The 15677-nt window shown below is 41.9% G+C and overlaps 1 protein-coding gene across 1 annotated transcript in view; it reads right to left on the bottom strand.

Annotated features, from left to right (window-relative positions):
* Positions 1-1691: 1691 nt before the first annotated feature.
* The window catches only part of CNOT11 (CCR4-NOT transcription complex subunit 11), a 15805-nt gene continuing 1819 nt past the window's right edge, over positions 1692-15677 (bottom strand). Inside the window, exons 2-7 of the mRNA XM_044433904.1 lie at positions 12475-12639; positions 5070-5222; positions 3590-3792; positions 3237-3439; positions 2618-2714; positions 1692-2027 (exon numbers count right to left, since the gene is read on the bottom strand). Of these exons, the coding sequence (XP_044289839.1) occupies positions 1830-2027; positions 2618-2714; positions 3237-3439; positions 3590-3792; positions 5070-5222; positions 12475-12639 (1019 nt within the window). The 3' untranslated portion in view covers positions 1692-1829. The remainder of the gene's footprint in view (positions 2028-2617; positions 2715-3236; positions 3440-3589; positions 3793-5069; positions 5223-12474; positions 12640-15677) is intronic.

Raw genomic sequence — 15677 nt, 5'->3', positions numbered from 1 at the left:
TTATGCCACAATGCCAAAAAAAGAGGAAAAAAAAAGACTTGTATGGCATCAGTTCAGTGAAAATAAGGAAGAAAGACAGTTGGTAAATGTAAATAGTGAGGGCAGATGTATGTTAACTAGAACAACCAGTAAAAACGTAGAAGTGGTCCTAAACAGTACAAGACACAGGAAAAGCTTATACACTGAAATGGCGGAACTCATTATTCAAAACATTGGCAAATGTGCTAGTTGCACTTTCAGGAAATCACACATCACCGGCCAACTCTGCTAAATTATTTTTACAGTATGATCAACTACCTTATGTTTCTATGGTGTAAGAAATAAATGGAACTCTTTTCTTTCCGTAAGGTGTTTCTGAACTAATTCTTTTTTACACAATTCCAGCCCAACATCAAAACTATACTGCCTCAGAACAAAGGCCTATTTAGTCCAGTATACACATAGTGGGCAGTCTGGTACCACTGGGAAGGCCAGTTATGCTCCTTTGTAGATGTAGTCCTCTGCAACAGGTTGCAAAAAGCATACTGCCTACAATAGGAGTAGCAATTTATAGCCATTGTGACATCATCAATAACTAAACTTTTGAAAGCACCAAAGTGGATAGCAATAACTAAATCTAGCGTAACTACTTCCAGAGTTTAGTGATGCAGTATAAAGGGAATATGAGGTAAGTTTTTAAGGCAAAGCACATACCTATATAATTTGAATTTTGTTGAGCATGCCTCTGACAAGCTACAGTACTATGTTTCTTTAGTAAGAAAGATTGCATTTCAAAGCTTACCTGCTCCCATAAAAAGTGTTTAGGCTATACCAAAACAAAAAAACCTTACAAAGCTGAGGTCCTATTTGCAGCTGGGTGACCATTACTCAAAATATGACAAAACAAGAGCTGGACAACCTTGAATATGCAATATTCTGAAACCGACTCAATTCATCCAGCCTGCCATTGTCTGTTGCAGGGGCATATAATTTCCTGGCGCTACAATCCTGTCCCAGCCAAGATTTAGTAATAAAATGGCAACCACAAAGGGGTAATTTAGCTTTACAATAAAATATACCTTTTGGGAGGTGGGGGCAGGTGTCTGTAGCATTATGGGTCTCCTACCCCCTTGCCTACTGCCTACCACTGGCTCTCCAGGTGTGAATCTTTCCTTTTATGTCAGATTGAGTGTATGCCCTTTAAATGGCAAGCAAATGCTTCCTTGCTAAACTATTGCTCCTCTTCTACTTACTGAGATGTAAGCTTGTTAAGTGGGTGAATGTAAAAAGGAGCTGGACAAAATGAGAAGGTGGAGGAAAGTTAAACTCCTGTTAACATTCTAGAATAAAGAAGCCTGTTCAAAAAGCTAGACAAATTCGGTCACTAGGAACAATGCTTATTTCAGAGTCACAGGCCAAAAAAAAGCAATTATACCTGTTTTTAACAGCTTAGATATGTAAGACAATTATAGTACCAGGCTCGCATATTTTACTTCTTATGAGAGAGAGTCATAATCATACAACCTATCTCCTACATGCAACTAAGGAAAAATCCTACCATACATTAACTCTTGGATGCAAGCACTGTAATGGTCAAATTGTGTAATCAATCTGGCTACCCATTTTTGTAGTTAACACAGTTCTAATACTGATATAGTTAAAAGTTAGGCTAGATCCTCAAGCTGCTCAGACTCACAAACAAAGACAGTATGTGCATGGATTCAAACTTCAACAGAAAAGGCAATATTTAATACAGCACAAGTAGCAAATTAATTGCAAGCAGTATAATCAACTATACAGAAATCTTACAGCATCCTAATCCAGTAAAAAGCATTCTTCTAAACTAAGTCTTATTTTGAGGTTTTTGTCTCTGAAGGATTTTCACCAGTATCAAGTGTCTTCAGCAATCGAAAAAGGCCAGCTGCTTCTCTTATCCGACTGAACTCAATACAAAATGCTTGTACTTCTATAAACAAGTCCTGTACATTTATTATTTTGTTCCGAATCAAGGACTGTAGAAAGACACAAACAAGACGTACCAGCCGGTTCTGAAAGAAAAAACACACCATTTGACTTCTTTCCTAAAAGGACCAAGTCAAGAATTAACATATTCTCAATAACTAAGTGGGAGGGGGGAAGACTCGCCATGACAGCAAAGATGTTTCCTTCACAACCCAATATAACAAAGCTTGCAGGTCACTTTTGAATTCTGCAATAACTTGAGATGGTGAATAGCAACTTCCCTCTTCCAAGTGACAGTGTCCTATCTAAAGGATTTCCTGTCATTTAAAAGCCCAATCCCAAAAGCATGCTGACGTAGTGTCTTTTGTTCTAAAAGTTTGAAAATAAAGGCAGTTTCCATATTTAGATTTCTTTTCCAGAGCTTTATACATGCAATCACTTAGCCACACAAGATAACATTTTTGAAGCTTAAATACATAGAACTGTGTGAATAGTTCTAAATAACCATCTGCCTCTATGGATGTATAGATGAACATAAGGCAAAATTACTTTCTTTCTAAATCTTTACTTCCTCTCTGAATCCCATAAACTTAAAGAGCACTTTTAAAACATGTAGGAAGAGGAAGTGGACAAATCTTGCACTGTTTTCTGCTTTTATATACTACCAAATACCTACCTGCATATACTTGTCCTTGATTTGTTCACAAGTAGAAATACAATTGGAGATATAAAGATGAATAAATTCTGGAGGAAGATCAACTGCTGTAGTAAGCCTGTTGAAAATATTTAAGTCACTCAACTACTAGGCAATTACCCTAATTGAAACAGATCATCCTTACATATCAAGTTCAATCTGGGGAAGAGCTAAACATTTCCCAAATACCCTATTAATAGCTACACGTTTGGTAGAAAAAATCATCAGAAATATAATCACTGCTTTTTCTTACAGGCCCAATTTTGTGTGTTCTGCATACAGAAATGTTTCACTTTCCTATTGCTATGTGGTCTCTGAAGCTCAAGGCAAGAACACCTAACTAGAAATGGGGTGCGGGGGGGGGGGGGGGGCTCAACTGCAGTCATTCACTTCTGTCAAGTAAAGAAAAGTCTCACTGGCTTGAAAACTAAATCTGCTACCAGTAACCTCTATCTCAGGATTACGGTTTTTTCCACCCTCCTAACAGGTTTTAGCCCTTTATTCCACAGAACTAAGCGTTTTCTTTGATGAGGCAAGAATATGGTGGAATCTAGCAAACATTTCATTCATGTTAAAAAACTAAGCATTCTAAAATACATACCGATTTACAACTTCCATTGAATGCAGGGACATGTCCATGTTGACCAAGACTGAAAAATACTCAGTTATCTGACTTGATTGCATTAGTTTAAGCAGCATTTCTATAGCAACTAAAGGATTATTCTCCACCAAGTCAGGTAATTTTGCAGGAGTGAGGCCAATATGGTAAACAAGTTTGGGGTCTTTCTCCAATTCTCCAAGGAGCTACATTTAAACAAAGGGAAAATACACAGCACCTTAAGCACAATAAAACATGGAATACTACACAAATCTGAAGTTCAGAACTTATTTTAACATGAGAAAATGCACACCATAATAGAATTAGACAAAATAGCAGCTGACCACTATACATACCTGTGTTTGCTGCTGTGATGACAAAGGACTTTTGAACGCCTTGGCCATGATTCGTTTGATTTCCACTCCAGCACTGTTTTTCACGCACATTGACTTGTCCCACTGAATGGCATGATCTGGCTCTATGGGGTTTAACCAGGCTAGCTCATCCTCACAGATATGGAGTGGAGGTGGTGGTCGGATAAATTCTGGCCGAAAATGACCTGGAAAATTATTGACATTCAAACCAATTCTATAAAAAGGAAGCTTTTTTTTTTTAAAAAATATCATCTATACCCATTATACCATCAACCTAAGCTTTACCAATGCCTCAAAACTGCATCATGTTTTCTATACAGCAGGAAAGCACCTAGTACAGGATGCCTACAGACCACTAATGTCACCTCTATACCCAGTACATTCAGAATTCACAATGGAGTCCCAGGTCTACTGCTAAGCCCAGTGTTTTATCGGCCAAGACATACTTCTTTAAAATCTCCAATGCCAACCCAGGACAGCAAATTAACAGTGACCATGAAAATCAGTGTGCAGTCTTTCAAATGATGAGAACAGCTATCCAGATAACAGTGAAATTCTGGAAAAATACAAAGACTATAGGGAAGGAAAATACCCATCCAGAAATCTAATACAGTACACCAATCTAAATGGAAAAAAATGCCAGTTCTTTTCTTATTACAAAGCTTAGTGCAAATATTATATACCATGAATTCATGGTAGTTGAATGTTGGTCTAAGGACCTGAGAGATCCAGGTTCCAGTCCCCACTTGGTCATGAAGATCACTGGGTGACTCTGGGCCAGTCACAGACTCTTAGCCCAATCTTCCTCATAGGCTTGTTGTGAGGATGAAATGTAGTTATATATGCAACCAAAGGTTCCTCGAAAGAGGAAAAAAGTGAAATATGAATGCAATGTAGTCGTAGCAGCAGCAACTTCTTGACATTTCTCCCTATTCATACCCTCTTGGTATAATATGCTGACACAGGTGTTGAGGCTCTTTCACCCCAAGGACCAATATCCACTTGGGAGAGCCCAGCTGCTACATTTCAGTGCTGGATGGGGTCAAAGGCAAAAAGGGATGAGGCAAAAACACCAAAAATACCAGCCATGAAATCCCAGTAGTATGGCAGTTTCTTCCACTATGCTAGATTTAGACTGAGGTCTTCTTTGCATTTCAGTTGTGTTCACTATATATTTGACACTCTTACCAGAAATAATGTTCTATTAATTCAGCTATTTTATAATTTACATTATTTTGCAGCCACACTGGCTTCTATACAAAAGAAATCAGTAAAAACTTTCTTGGCAAAACTTAGTTCAAGTCAGTGTTCTGGAGGAAACTAACTCTTGTTTTTTTTATTGACTTGTTTTAAAACTAGCTATAAGTAAGATAACCACAAATAATGGAGGGTGGAGAAATGTAACTGATCACAGGACTACTATGTTATAAGTTGGTGAAAGTTTACAAGAAGTAATGCATACTTTCAATAGGTGGTTTTGGTCCACTCACTAGAGCTTCAGTGATCTGGGAGGCAACAGAGCTGTCAAATCCAGAATTTGAAGAATCTGGGTCAGGGTCACTGAGAATGCTGGGAAAACTAGCTTTACTCTGTGTAGGCAGTTCAGACTGACGTTCTGTAAGAAAAAATGAATTCCAGGTCACACAATCTTGAGAAAACACTGAATCATTCAAATGGGTTTAAACTTACCTACCCATCTACACCACTGCCTACAGGGCAGAACATGACAGGAAGAAATTGAGATATTTTCTGAAAATGGAATAAACTTTTTCTCTTAAGTCTGAGAAGACTGAACCGTCATTCTCTAACTTCTGTCCAAAGATACATTTATTATGGCATTCTGTTATTTTTAAATAAAACAGAGATTCTAACAACATAATACCATTACAAAGTAATAATTACCACGGTTAATTACATGGACCAATATTTGAATGTTGGAAGAGACATGATGAGCCCTAACCCTATCCCTGACCAGAGGCTACAAATAATGAACTATAAATCTGAGACCCAAAGCACCAGCAGCAGCTTTGGAGAGTTTGGCGTTTTGTTGCTCTCTCCATTCTAATCACGTCCACAATCTTGGATTGTGATAAGGAACTGAAATTTCAGGAGTTTCCACTAAGCCACCCTGATACTTGTCATATGGTAATCAAATAGCCAAACAGGAAGAATTCTGGCTTTTCATGTAACTAATAGGATGAACTGTCTACAAAGGTCAAGATCATTACATCAACTACAGAATTCTGTCTCTCTAAACCTTCAAAATTCTGGGCCTGACCAATAAGCCTCAGTAAGGACACACTGATTTCAGTTATATTGATGGATTAACAAGTTAGTTATTGGTAGGAAAAAATATCCTAAACAGTTCATGTGTAGTCCAATTATACATCAGGGCTTTATTATGATTAATAATAAGGACTTTTGATTGTATTGAGATGACTACTATTTAGAAATATTTTCCACTGATTTCAATGGGACTTGCTTTTAGGTAGCATGCTTAGACTGCCACAAAATTAAGATACAAGCATCAGGTAACATTGTTCACTCTCTAATTCTAGGGAAAGAAAACATTCTATACATTCTATTTAGGAAGACTCTATATATGGGCCACAAGGAAACAAACAATTGTATACGGTGTGTTACAGTAGGATGCTTTTAATGGTTTTAATTGTTGGGTTTAGATTGCTTTTACTTGGTGCATCTCGTTCTTTACTATGATGTTGCCTGGGAAGCGCATGGGCGCTGCCATCAGGGTGGTGATGGGAAATGGACGTTATGGCGTTGGGGGGTCTAATGGGTCAGCATAGAAGAAGAGGGACCTGTCCCTCTTTCTGGTTATCCCCCCAGCCGGCAGGTTCCAGGTAGACATGTCAACTGCCCCCCAGGCCTGTCGGTGCTGTTGCTTAATGCCAGGTTGGTCCATAATAAGGCAACACTCATCCATGAGTTGATCATGGATGAGAGGGCCGACCTGGCTTGCATCACAGAGACCTGGGCGGGTGGGGGGGGGATGTTTCCCTCTCACAATTGTGCCCGCCCGGGTACCTGGTCCAGCACCGACCACGCCTGGAGGGGAGGGGCGGGGGGTCGCTCTTGTTTATCGAGCTTCTATTTCTCTTATGGGGTTTCCTGTCCTCTCGAGACTGGGGCTGGACTGCCTCCACTTGGTGTTGGGCGACCTAGACAGATTGGGGATTCTGTTGGTGTACCGTGCACCCTTCTGCCCAACAGACTCCCTGCCTGAGCTGACGGAGATCGTCTTGGACCTGGTGTTGACTCCCAGGATGTTGGTCCTGGGGGACTTCAATCTCCATGCCAAGACGGTTCTAACCGGGGCGGCTCAGGACTTCATGGCCTCCATGGCGGCCGTGGGGCTGTCTCAACACGTCATTGGCCCGACCCATGAATGTGGACACACTCTGGACCTGGTTTTCTCGACAGGGCAGGAAGAGGGTAATCTGAGGGTGAGGAATTTAAGCTTGACGCCCTTGTCATGGTCAGATCGCTTCCTCATAAGGTTTGAGCTCAAGAGCGGCCTTTCCCTCTGTAAGGGTGTGGACCCGATTGTATTGGTCCGCCCCCGGAGCCAGGTGGATCCTGATCGATTCCTGGAAGCTATGGGGGATTTTCCAGTTGACAAGGCTGGTGATCCTGTTGATGCCTTGGTTGAACTGTGGAATGAGAAGATGACCAGGACTATTGACACGATCGCTCCCAAGTGTCCTCTCCCACCTGGCAGAGCCCATTCATCTCTTTGGTATATACCTGAATTACAGGCGATGAAGCAGGTTGGGAGACATCTACAGCGTAGGTGTAGGAGATCACGGGGTGATTCTGACCGAACACACTTAAGAGCCCACTATTGGGCCTATGCTGTGGCAGTGAGGATAGCGAAGAAGAAATTCTTCTCCATTTCCACTGCCTCCTCACAATGCCATCTGGCGGAGCTCTTTCGGGTGGTGCAGGGACTGGTACATCCGGGCACAAAGAAAGATCTTGTGCCACCCTCGAAGGCCCGCTGTGACGACTTTGCCAAGCATTTCAGGGAGGAAATCGCTCAGATTCGCCACGAGCTTGACTCTACTATTGAATCAGATTCTACTGGGGAGATACCATCGACACCGTCGAGTCCACAATTAATGGATGAATTTCAGTTGTTGCGGCCTAATGATGTGGACAGGGTGCTTGGACAAGTACGACCTACCACTTGCTTACTAGACCCATGCCCATCTTGGCTGCTTAAGAAAGCCAAGGAGGGGACTGGGAGCTGGATCCTGGAGGTGGTCAACGCCTCTTTAAGAGAGGGCCGGATACCTGCCCCTTTAAAGGAGGCGGTAGTCCGGCCAGTCCTAAGGAGGCATCCCTGGATCCAGAGGTGGTCGCCAATTATAGACTGGTGGCCAACATCCCGTTCCTGGGCAAGGTGCTAGAGCAGGTGGTGGCGGGACAACTCCAAGCACTCTTGGATGAAACTGATTATCTGGACCCATTTCAGTCTGGCTTCAGACCCGGGTATGGCACTGAATCTGCCTTGGTCGCCCTGTACGATGACCTGTGCAGGGAGAGAGAAGGGGGAGTGTGTCCCTGTTAGTTCTCCTGGACCTCTCAGCAGCTTTCGATACCATCGACCATGGTATCCTTCTGAATAGGCTAGCAGGATTGGGAGTTGGAGGTACCGCATGGCGGTGGTTCCGCTCCTATCGCAACAGCCGATTTCAGAAGGTGGTGCTGGGGGACTATGGCTCTGCGCCATGGCAGTGATGCCATGGAGTTTCGCAGGGGTCCATTTTGTCCCCTTTGCTATTTAACATCTACATGAAACTGCTGAGAGAAGTCATCAGGAGGTATGAGCTGCGGAATCATCAGTACACTGATGATACCCAGCTCTACCTCTCGTTTTCCACCAATCCAGGTGAGGCAGTGGCTGTGCCAAACTGGTGCCTGGCCGAGGTAATGGGCTGGATGAGGGCCGATAAACTGAAGCTCAATCCAGACAAGACGGAGGTCTGTTGGTGGGTGGCTCAGGCCTCGGGATGGGGGACTTGGCCTTGTCCTAAATGGAGTTGCACTCCCTCTGAGGGACAGGATTCGCAGCTTGGGAGTGCTCCTCAACCCTGAGCTGTCTCTAGAAGCTCAGGTGACGGCAGTGGCAAGGAGCGCCTTCCGTCAGCTTCGGCTGATACAGCAGCTGCGTCCCTTCCTGGAGAACGATTGCCTGGCAACAGTGACACACGCATTGGTGACTTCCCAATTAGATTTCTGTAACGCGCTCTATGTGGGGCTACCCTTGAAGACGGTCTGGATACTTCAGTTGGTGCAGAATAGAGCTGCCAGGTTGCTGGCGGATACTGGGCGTTGTTCTCATATAACCCCAGTTCTCCGTCAGCTCCACTGGCTCCTGATTGAAGTCCGGGCCCAATTCAAAGTGTTGGTTATGACCTATAAAGCCCTAAAAGGCATGGGACCTGGACATCAAAAGGAACGCTTGCATCCATACATGCCCTCCCGCCCCTTGAGATCAGCAACAGATGCCCTTCTCCGGGAACCCTCTGTGAATGATATTAGGAGGGTGAGTACCCGGAGGAGGTCTTTCTCTGTGGTGGCGCCACATCTATGGAATGCGCTCCCCAAAAAGGTCCGCCTGGCGCCGTCATTTGTTTTTTGGTGCCAGGCTAAGACCTTTTTATTTAAAACTTATTTTAATTGTTAAATTATTTGTATTTATAGGATTTTAAATTTTTAGCCGAGATGCACCAGGTTTTTTTTAAATATATATATGTTATTGTTGTATTGTTATTATTTGTGTATTTATGTTTTTGTTTCGGTTCTGAGCCGCTCCGAGGCTTTGTTGTGATGGGAGCGGCATAAAAATGTTTTAAATAAATAAATAAATACACTGTTGGCTGTTTAACATCTCACAATTCTGGGCTTGATGGAATCAGCATGATAGGAAAATCAGCCCACCATTGGAGCACCTATCAATGCATGTCTCCCCCTGCCACATATCATATTGGGTGAGGGCAAAATTGGCAATGAGGAAGAATGGGTCTGTTTGTAAGGGAAATAAAATTCCTCTTATCATATGGACACAGGAAATTTTGGACTTTGCACTAAACAAGAAACTCCTCAAACATCTTCAGAAACAAAGAGGCCAAGTGGAAATTGACAACTTTTCCAGAGTATGTTATTCCCTAATACTGAGATTACTACAGGACAACCTCCAGGCACACAAAATGATAAAGCTTGATCTCTTGAAATTCTGAGTAAAAAACGTTATCATAGAACCCTGCTTATAGAAATTTGGATGATCAGAAAAACCATAAAGAAATTGACTCACACTTTTTTTTATTATTCATTGTAACTTCAAAAGGACAATTTAAAAAGGTCTGTTCCATATCAGATTGATTTTAATGCACAAAATGCTCACATAATATTCATGTGCATTTCTCAAAATAAAGGCATTCAGTACACTTTATCTAAGATGAACATCTGCCAACAATTTCCCCTTATGTTTACCACTCTGGAGCACAATTTCTCTCTCCATGCATTTTTGCACATATTTTTATTAGTGAACTATATAACAAAAGAAGGATAAGTATAAGTATTGATACAAAATTGAAGCATGATTCATGCTTAGGTTTAGACAGTATTAATTTGATTCATTTCACACTGAAATAGAGCCAAATTCTCATCCACTCTTAAAGGCTATAATTTTAAAAAGTTACACATGCACACACCCAAAGGTAATTTTCATAGAGGTTCTGCTACAACCTCTAACAGGATCCTGCTCACACACACCTAACATTTCTTCTCTTTTTAATAAATAAACCCCAAAAGCATCCCGAGGAACAGCAAACCATGACTATATGGACATCTTTAAGTTAGGAAAACATTCCACACTATTCCCGAAGAAAACAATTGGAAAAATATTTTAGTGCAATAGTTTCCCTATGTTCTTCAATTCCAGGAAGTGTCTCTTGATTTAAAAGGGAAGGCTCAGGAAAAATATACTAATTTCTTTAGAGGTCACTGATCCTTAAACAACGTCTTCTCTCAAATAAATAACTTGCATGTGGCATTAAGGTTTCACCAGAACACGTTTCCTTTTTCTATAAGCAAGGATACTTAATTGGCAAGTGACAAAAAAATGAGTGAACTGCAAAAGCACAAAATGGTATTTCTAAAAGTTAATTTCCTTTCTATAATGCCCAATAGTTGAAACACTCTAGACAGTTTATAACACTTCAGAAAAACAGTAAAATAAAATGTGTCAAAATAAAGAAATTTAAAAACAAACTAAAAACAGCTACAACAACATAGGATGAACAGACTTGTAAACTCCCAGGATGTGTAATTTCTTTAAGCCCTTGAATATCCATCTATTTTTAAATGCCTTGGCATAAAGGACCATCATGACCTGGCACTGAAAACCTGACAATGCTGGTGCCAGACAGGCTTCCTGTTTGGATAGCAGTGGAGCTGGGCCATCAGGTGCTGCCACTGACATCATCTAAGCCTGACTGTAGCTCCCAAGCTACAAACCTGCTCCTTCAAGGGAAGCTCAGTTTCATCTAAAACTGATTACATCCAAAAGGGATCCACCCACTAACAGCACTGCAGTTTTGTCTGCATTGAGCTCCAGTTTGTGGGCCAGTTCATCGTCACAGCATAGCCACCAGACTCATCGGATGAAGATGAAGAGTAGAAGTAGAGCAATGCATTCCAAAACTCAGGATGACTGCACTCAAAGGTTTCATTATATACTGAACAGCATGAGGGACAAAACTGACCTGTTGGGAACTTCAAGCTAAAGAATGAGGAATGAGTGATACTCCACAAAGCACCACTTTCTGCAGCTGACAGTCCAAGTAGAAACAGAGCCACTACAGTGCAGCCTCACTCCCAGCTCAGAAAATTCCCCTAGAGAAAACCAATAGTCAATGGTACCAAAAGTCATCAAAAAGATCCAGGAGTAACAGTAGGTCACACTCCTGCTGTCTCTCTTGCAGCACAGGTCATCTTACAGGGTAAGCAAAGCTGCTTCTGCACCAAAACCAAGCCTGCACCCCAACTGAACTGGATCTAGATAATCTCATGCAAAGGTGCCTGGAGCTAGTTAGGCATCACCTGCTCAAAGAGCTTGCCCAGGACAGGAATAATTGCCATAAGCCTAAGGTTGTCAAAATACTCTGAGAAGATTTCTTCAGGAGAGGGTATAATAGAGATATTCATCAATGTGTGCCACTTCCATAAACTAGCCTCTTATATGATCCTGTATGTCCTCCAGATGTTTGGACCTTCAGTTCCCATCAGCCATAGGCAGAGGAGACAATGGTAAGGGGTGACAGGAATTCCTGGTAAAATCATCTGGAGGGCCAAAGGCTGCCCACCCCAAATGTATACACAGACTTCTGTAACAACCAAAGCAGGTGCCCAACAATGGAAAAGCCTTTATCTTGATCCATTCTAGTAAAGAAAAGGGTAACACCACCTTGAATTGCTTTTCTAGAAGGCAGAAGGAAATTCACATGTTTCCTTCCCTGTTCAGCTAGCAAATGAGCAGGCTCTTACCAGCATCTCAGATGGACATAAGCAAAAAATATAACTACTAAATGAAAAGATTTATTGTTATAGTTTCCAATGGGCCAATACTTGTTTCCCAAGAGCCATGTCTGGTTCACCTGACATCCTGGAAACAGTATGTCCAAATTCAGACAACTTTTGTAAGTTATGTATGTGATATGTAAGTTAGCTAGGAGGCACAAAAAGAAACATTATCCCCCCACCCCAACACAGAGACACACATAGAACACTAGAAACATTTCATTCTCCAGCAGGCAGATCCTAGTTAGAATAGTTTTTCTTACCTGCCAAAGCCAACTGAAGACCACTTATATCTACAGACTGCCCCATATTTCCTACATCCATTGATGCAATCTGTCGGGGTGTCTTTTTGAAGAGCTCCCTAGGTGGGGCCAACATGAGCTGGGAAAGAAAGAATCTCTCTGGTGGGGTTATGGGCGGCAAAAAACCTGCAAAAGGTAAAATATTTTTAACATTTCACACAGGAAAGATACTGTTTTACAATTACTGAAAGACAAATGTTGTGTTAAATGTAGAACTGTACAAGACAGAACTCCACAAACTGAATACTCCTATGGGCAGCTGTGGAGGAAAGTTGATTTTCAACAATTACTCCCTCTTCTGCTCTGGAGAGTTTGGGGACTGTCCAGGAGAGTGTGGAAGATGACATGGAACTGAAAGGGGAAACTGCCTTTCTTCTTTCCACTTCAATGCATGAATATGCAACCAAAAGCAACAGAAAGATTGTGACTGTCAATGAAATGAGCGAATAAATTGAGAACCATAAAGGCTGAGCACGTGTATAACTAAAACAGAGCATGTGACTATAGTACAGTTTTTGGAAAGCTTAACTTCTTCCATCTGTACCACCTTTATCTGAAAGCAACTTTTAAAAATAGTTTAATAATTGTTACCATTTCACCTATTTTTAATGGTATTAATGTTTAAGTGATACATGTTTTGTCTCTACTCATTTTCACACTCTGCAGAACAGATCTCTATTTTACAGATAGACAAATAAGCCAGGACACTTCAACTCATCCGAGGCCACTCTGTTCATACTTGTGGTATTAATGTGTCATCCTTGTGACTACTTTGCAACTTCCCATCACTTGAAAGCCTTATGATGTGGTTAGGAAACTAGTGACAATATATAAATGATTACAATTTTCACATGTTTCCCACTGTACCATTTTATGAGATTAACAGGAACACATCCCCACATCTTTTTACTTCAATTGTTGCCACTAGCATAATTCTATTCTTCAGTACAAATATATAACAGCAGTATACACCTATCCATGTCTTCAGCTATTATCCTGACCTGTCAACTGATCAACAAGCATGTGCAGAGTGAAGAACAGAAACTACCCTTATCCAAGGTTACGCCGTGGCTTCTAAAACATAGTTGAATTCTAGATCAAATTAAATGATTACGGGTACAATCCTATCCACATAAAACTTATTTCTGTCTAAACATGCATTGCATTGCACTGTGAACTGTTTTTTCTACATGTTAGGTCCTCATTTTCCAATATGTATTTCTATTAACAAAAGAAGCATATGCAATACCTTGTGCAAAACCCACACATATGTACAGTATATCACAGAAGTGAGTACACCCCTCACATTTTGTAAATATTTTATTATATCTTTTCATGTGACAACCCTGAAGAAATGACACTTTGCTACAATGTAAAGTAGTGAGTATACAGCTTGTATAACAGTGTAAATTTGCTGTCCTCTCAAAATAACTCAACACACAGCCATTAATGTCTAAACTGCTGGCAACAAAAGTGCGTACACCCCTAAGTGAAACTGTCCAAATTGGGCATTATTAGCCATTTTCCCTCCCTGGTTTCATGTGACTCGTTAATGTTACAAGGTCTCAGGTGTGAATGGGGAGCAGGTGTGTTAAATTTGGTGTTATCACTCTCACTCTCTCATACTGGTCACTGGAAGTTCAACACTCTCTCATACTGGTCACTGGAAGTGTGCTCTTCTCTTAAGTACTGACTGTGCTCGCAAGCATTGCTGGATTAATCATTCCCAGTTTTGCTTGTGTTTGGCCCTGAAAATTCTTATGCTACCCTTGTTGCTGCAGCGAATCCTCATCTTTCTGGTCCTGCTGGTTCTTGCTTGGCCCCATCGGAGTAGTCATGAGTGAAGCCAACTTCATCATTTTTTTGATTTTAATGATTGTAAGCCGCCCCGAGGCTCATGCGATGGGGCAGCATATAAGTTGTTTAAATAAAAATAAAATAAATAAATAAACATGGCACCTCATGGCAAAGAACTCTCTGAGGATCTGAAAAAAAGAACTGTTGCTCTACATAAAGATAGCCTAGGCTATAAGAAGATTGCCAAGACCCTGAAACTGAGCTGCAGCCCGGTGGCCAAGACCATACAGCGGTTTAACAGGACAGGTTCCACTCAGAACAGGTCTCACCATGGTCGACCAAAGAAGTTGAGTGCACGTGGTCAGCGTCATATCCAGAGGTTGGCTTTGGGAAATAGACGTATGAGTGCTGCCATCATTGCTGCAGAGGTTGAAGGGGTGCTGGGTCAGCCTGTCAGTGCTCAGACCATACGCCACACACTGCATCAAACTGGTCTGCAGGGCTGTCGTCCCAGAAGGAAGCCTCTTCTAAAGATGATGCACAAGAAAGCCCACAAACAGTTTGCTGAAGACAAGCACACTAAGGACATGGATTAGTGGAACCACGTCCTGTGGTCTGATGAGACCAAGATAAACTTATTTGGTTCAGATGGTGTCAAGCATGTGTGGTGACAACCAGGTGAGGAGTACAAAGACAAGTGTGTCTTGCCTACAGTCAAGCATGGTGATGGGAGTGTCAAGGTCTGGGGCGGCATGAGTGCTGCTGGCACTGGGGAGCTACAGTTCATTGAGGGAACCATGAATGCCAACATGTACTGTGACATACTGAAGCAGAGCATGATCCCCTCCTTCAGAGACTGGGCCGCAGGGCAGTATTTCAACATGATAACAACCCCTAACAAACCTCTAAGACGACCACTGCCTTGCTGAAGAAGCTGAGGGTAAAGGTGATGGACTGACCAAGCATGTCTCCAGACCTAAACCCTATCGAGCATCTGTGGGGCATCCTGAAATGGAAGGTGGAGGAGCACAAAGTCTCTAACATCCACCAGCTCTGTGCTGTTGTCATGGAGGAGTGGAAGAGGACTCCAGTGGCAACCTGTGAAGCTCTGGTGAATGCCATGCCCAAGAGGGTTAAGGCAGTGCTGGAAAATAATGGTGGCCACACAAAATATTGACACTTTGGGCCCAATTTGAACAGTTTCACTTAGGGGTGTACTCACTTTTGTTGCCAGCGGTTTAGACATTAATGGCTGTGTGCTGAGTTATTTTGAGGGGACAGCAAATTTACACTGTTATACAAGCTGTATACTCACTACTTTACATTGTAGCAAAGTGTCATTTCTTCAGGGTTGTCACATGAAAATA

This window comes from Varanus komodoensis, unplaced genomic scaffold (assembly GCF_004798865.1).
Source record: "Varanus komodoensis strain SLA01 unplaced genomic scaffold, ASM479886v1 scaffold1, whole genome shotgun sequence".
Lineage (NCBI taxonomy): Eukaryota > Metazoa > Chordata > Lepidosauria > Squamata > Varanidae > Varanus > Varanus komodoensis.
The sequence above is the reverse complement of the archived record's forward strand: the minus strand, read 5'-3'. Positions and strand labels throughout refer to the sequence as shown.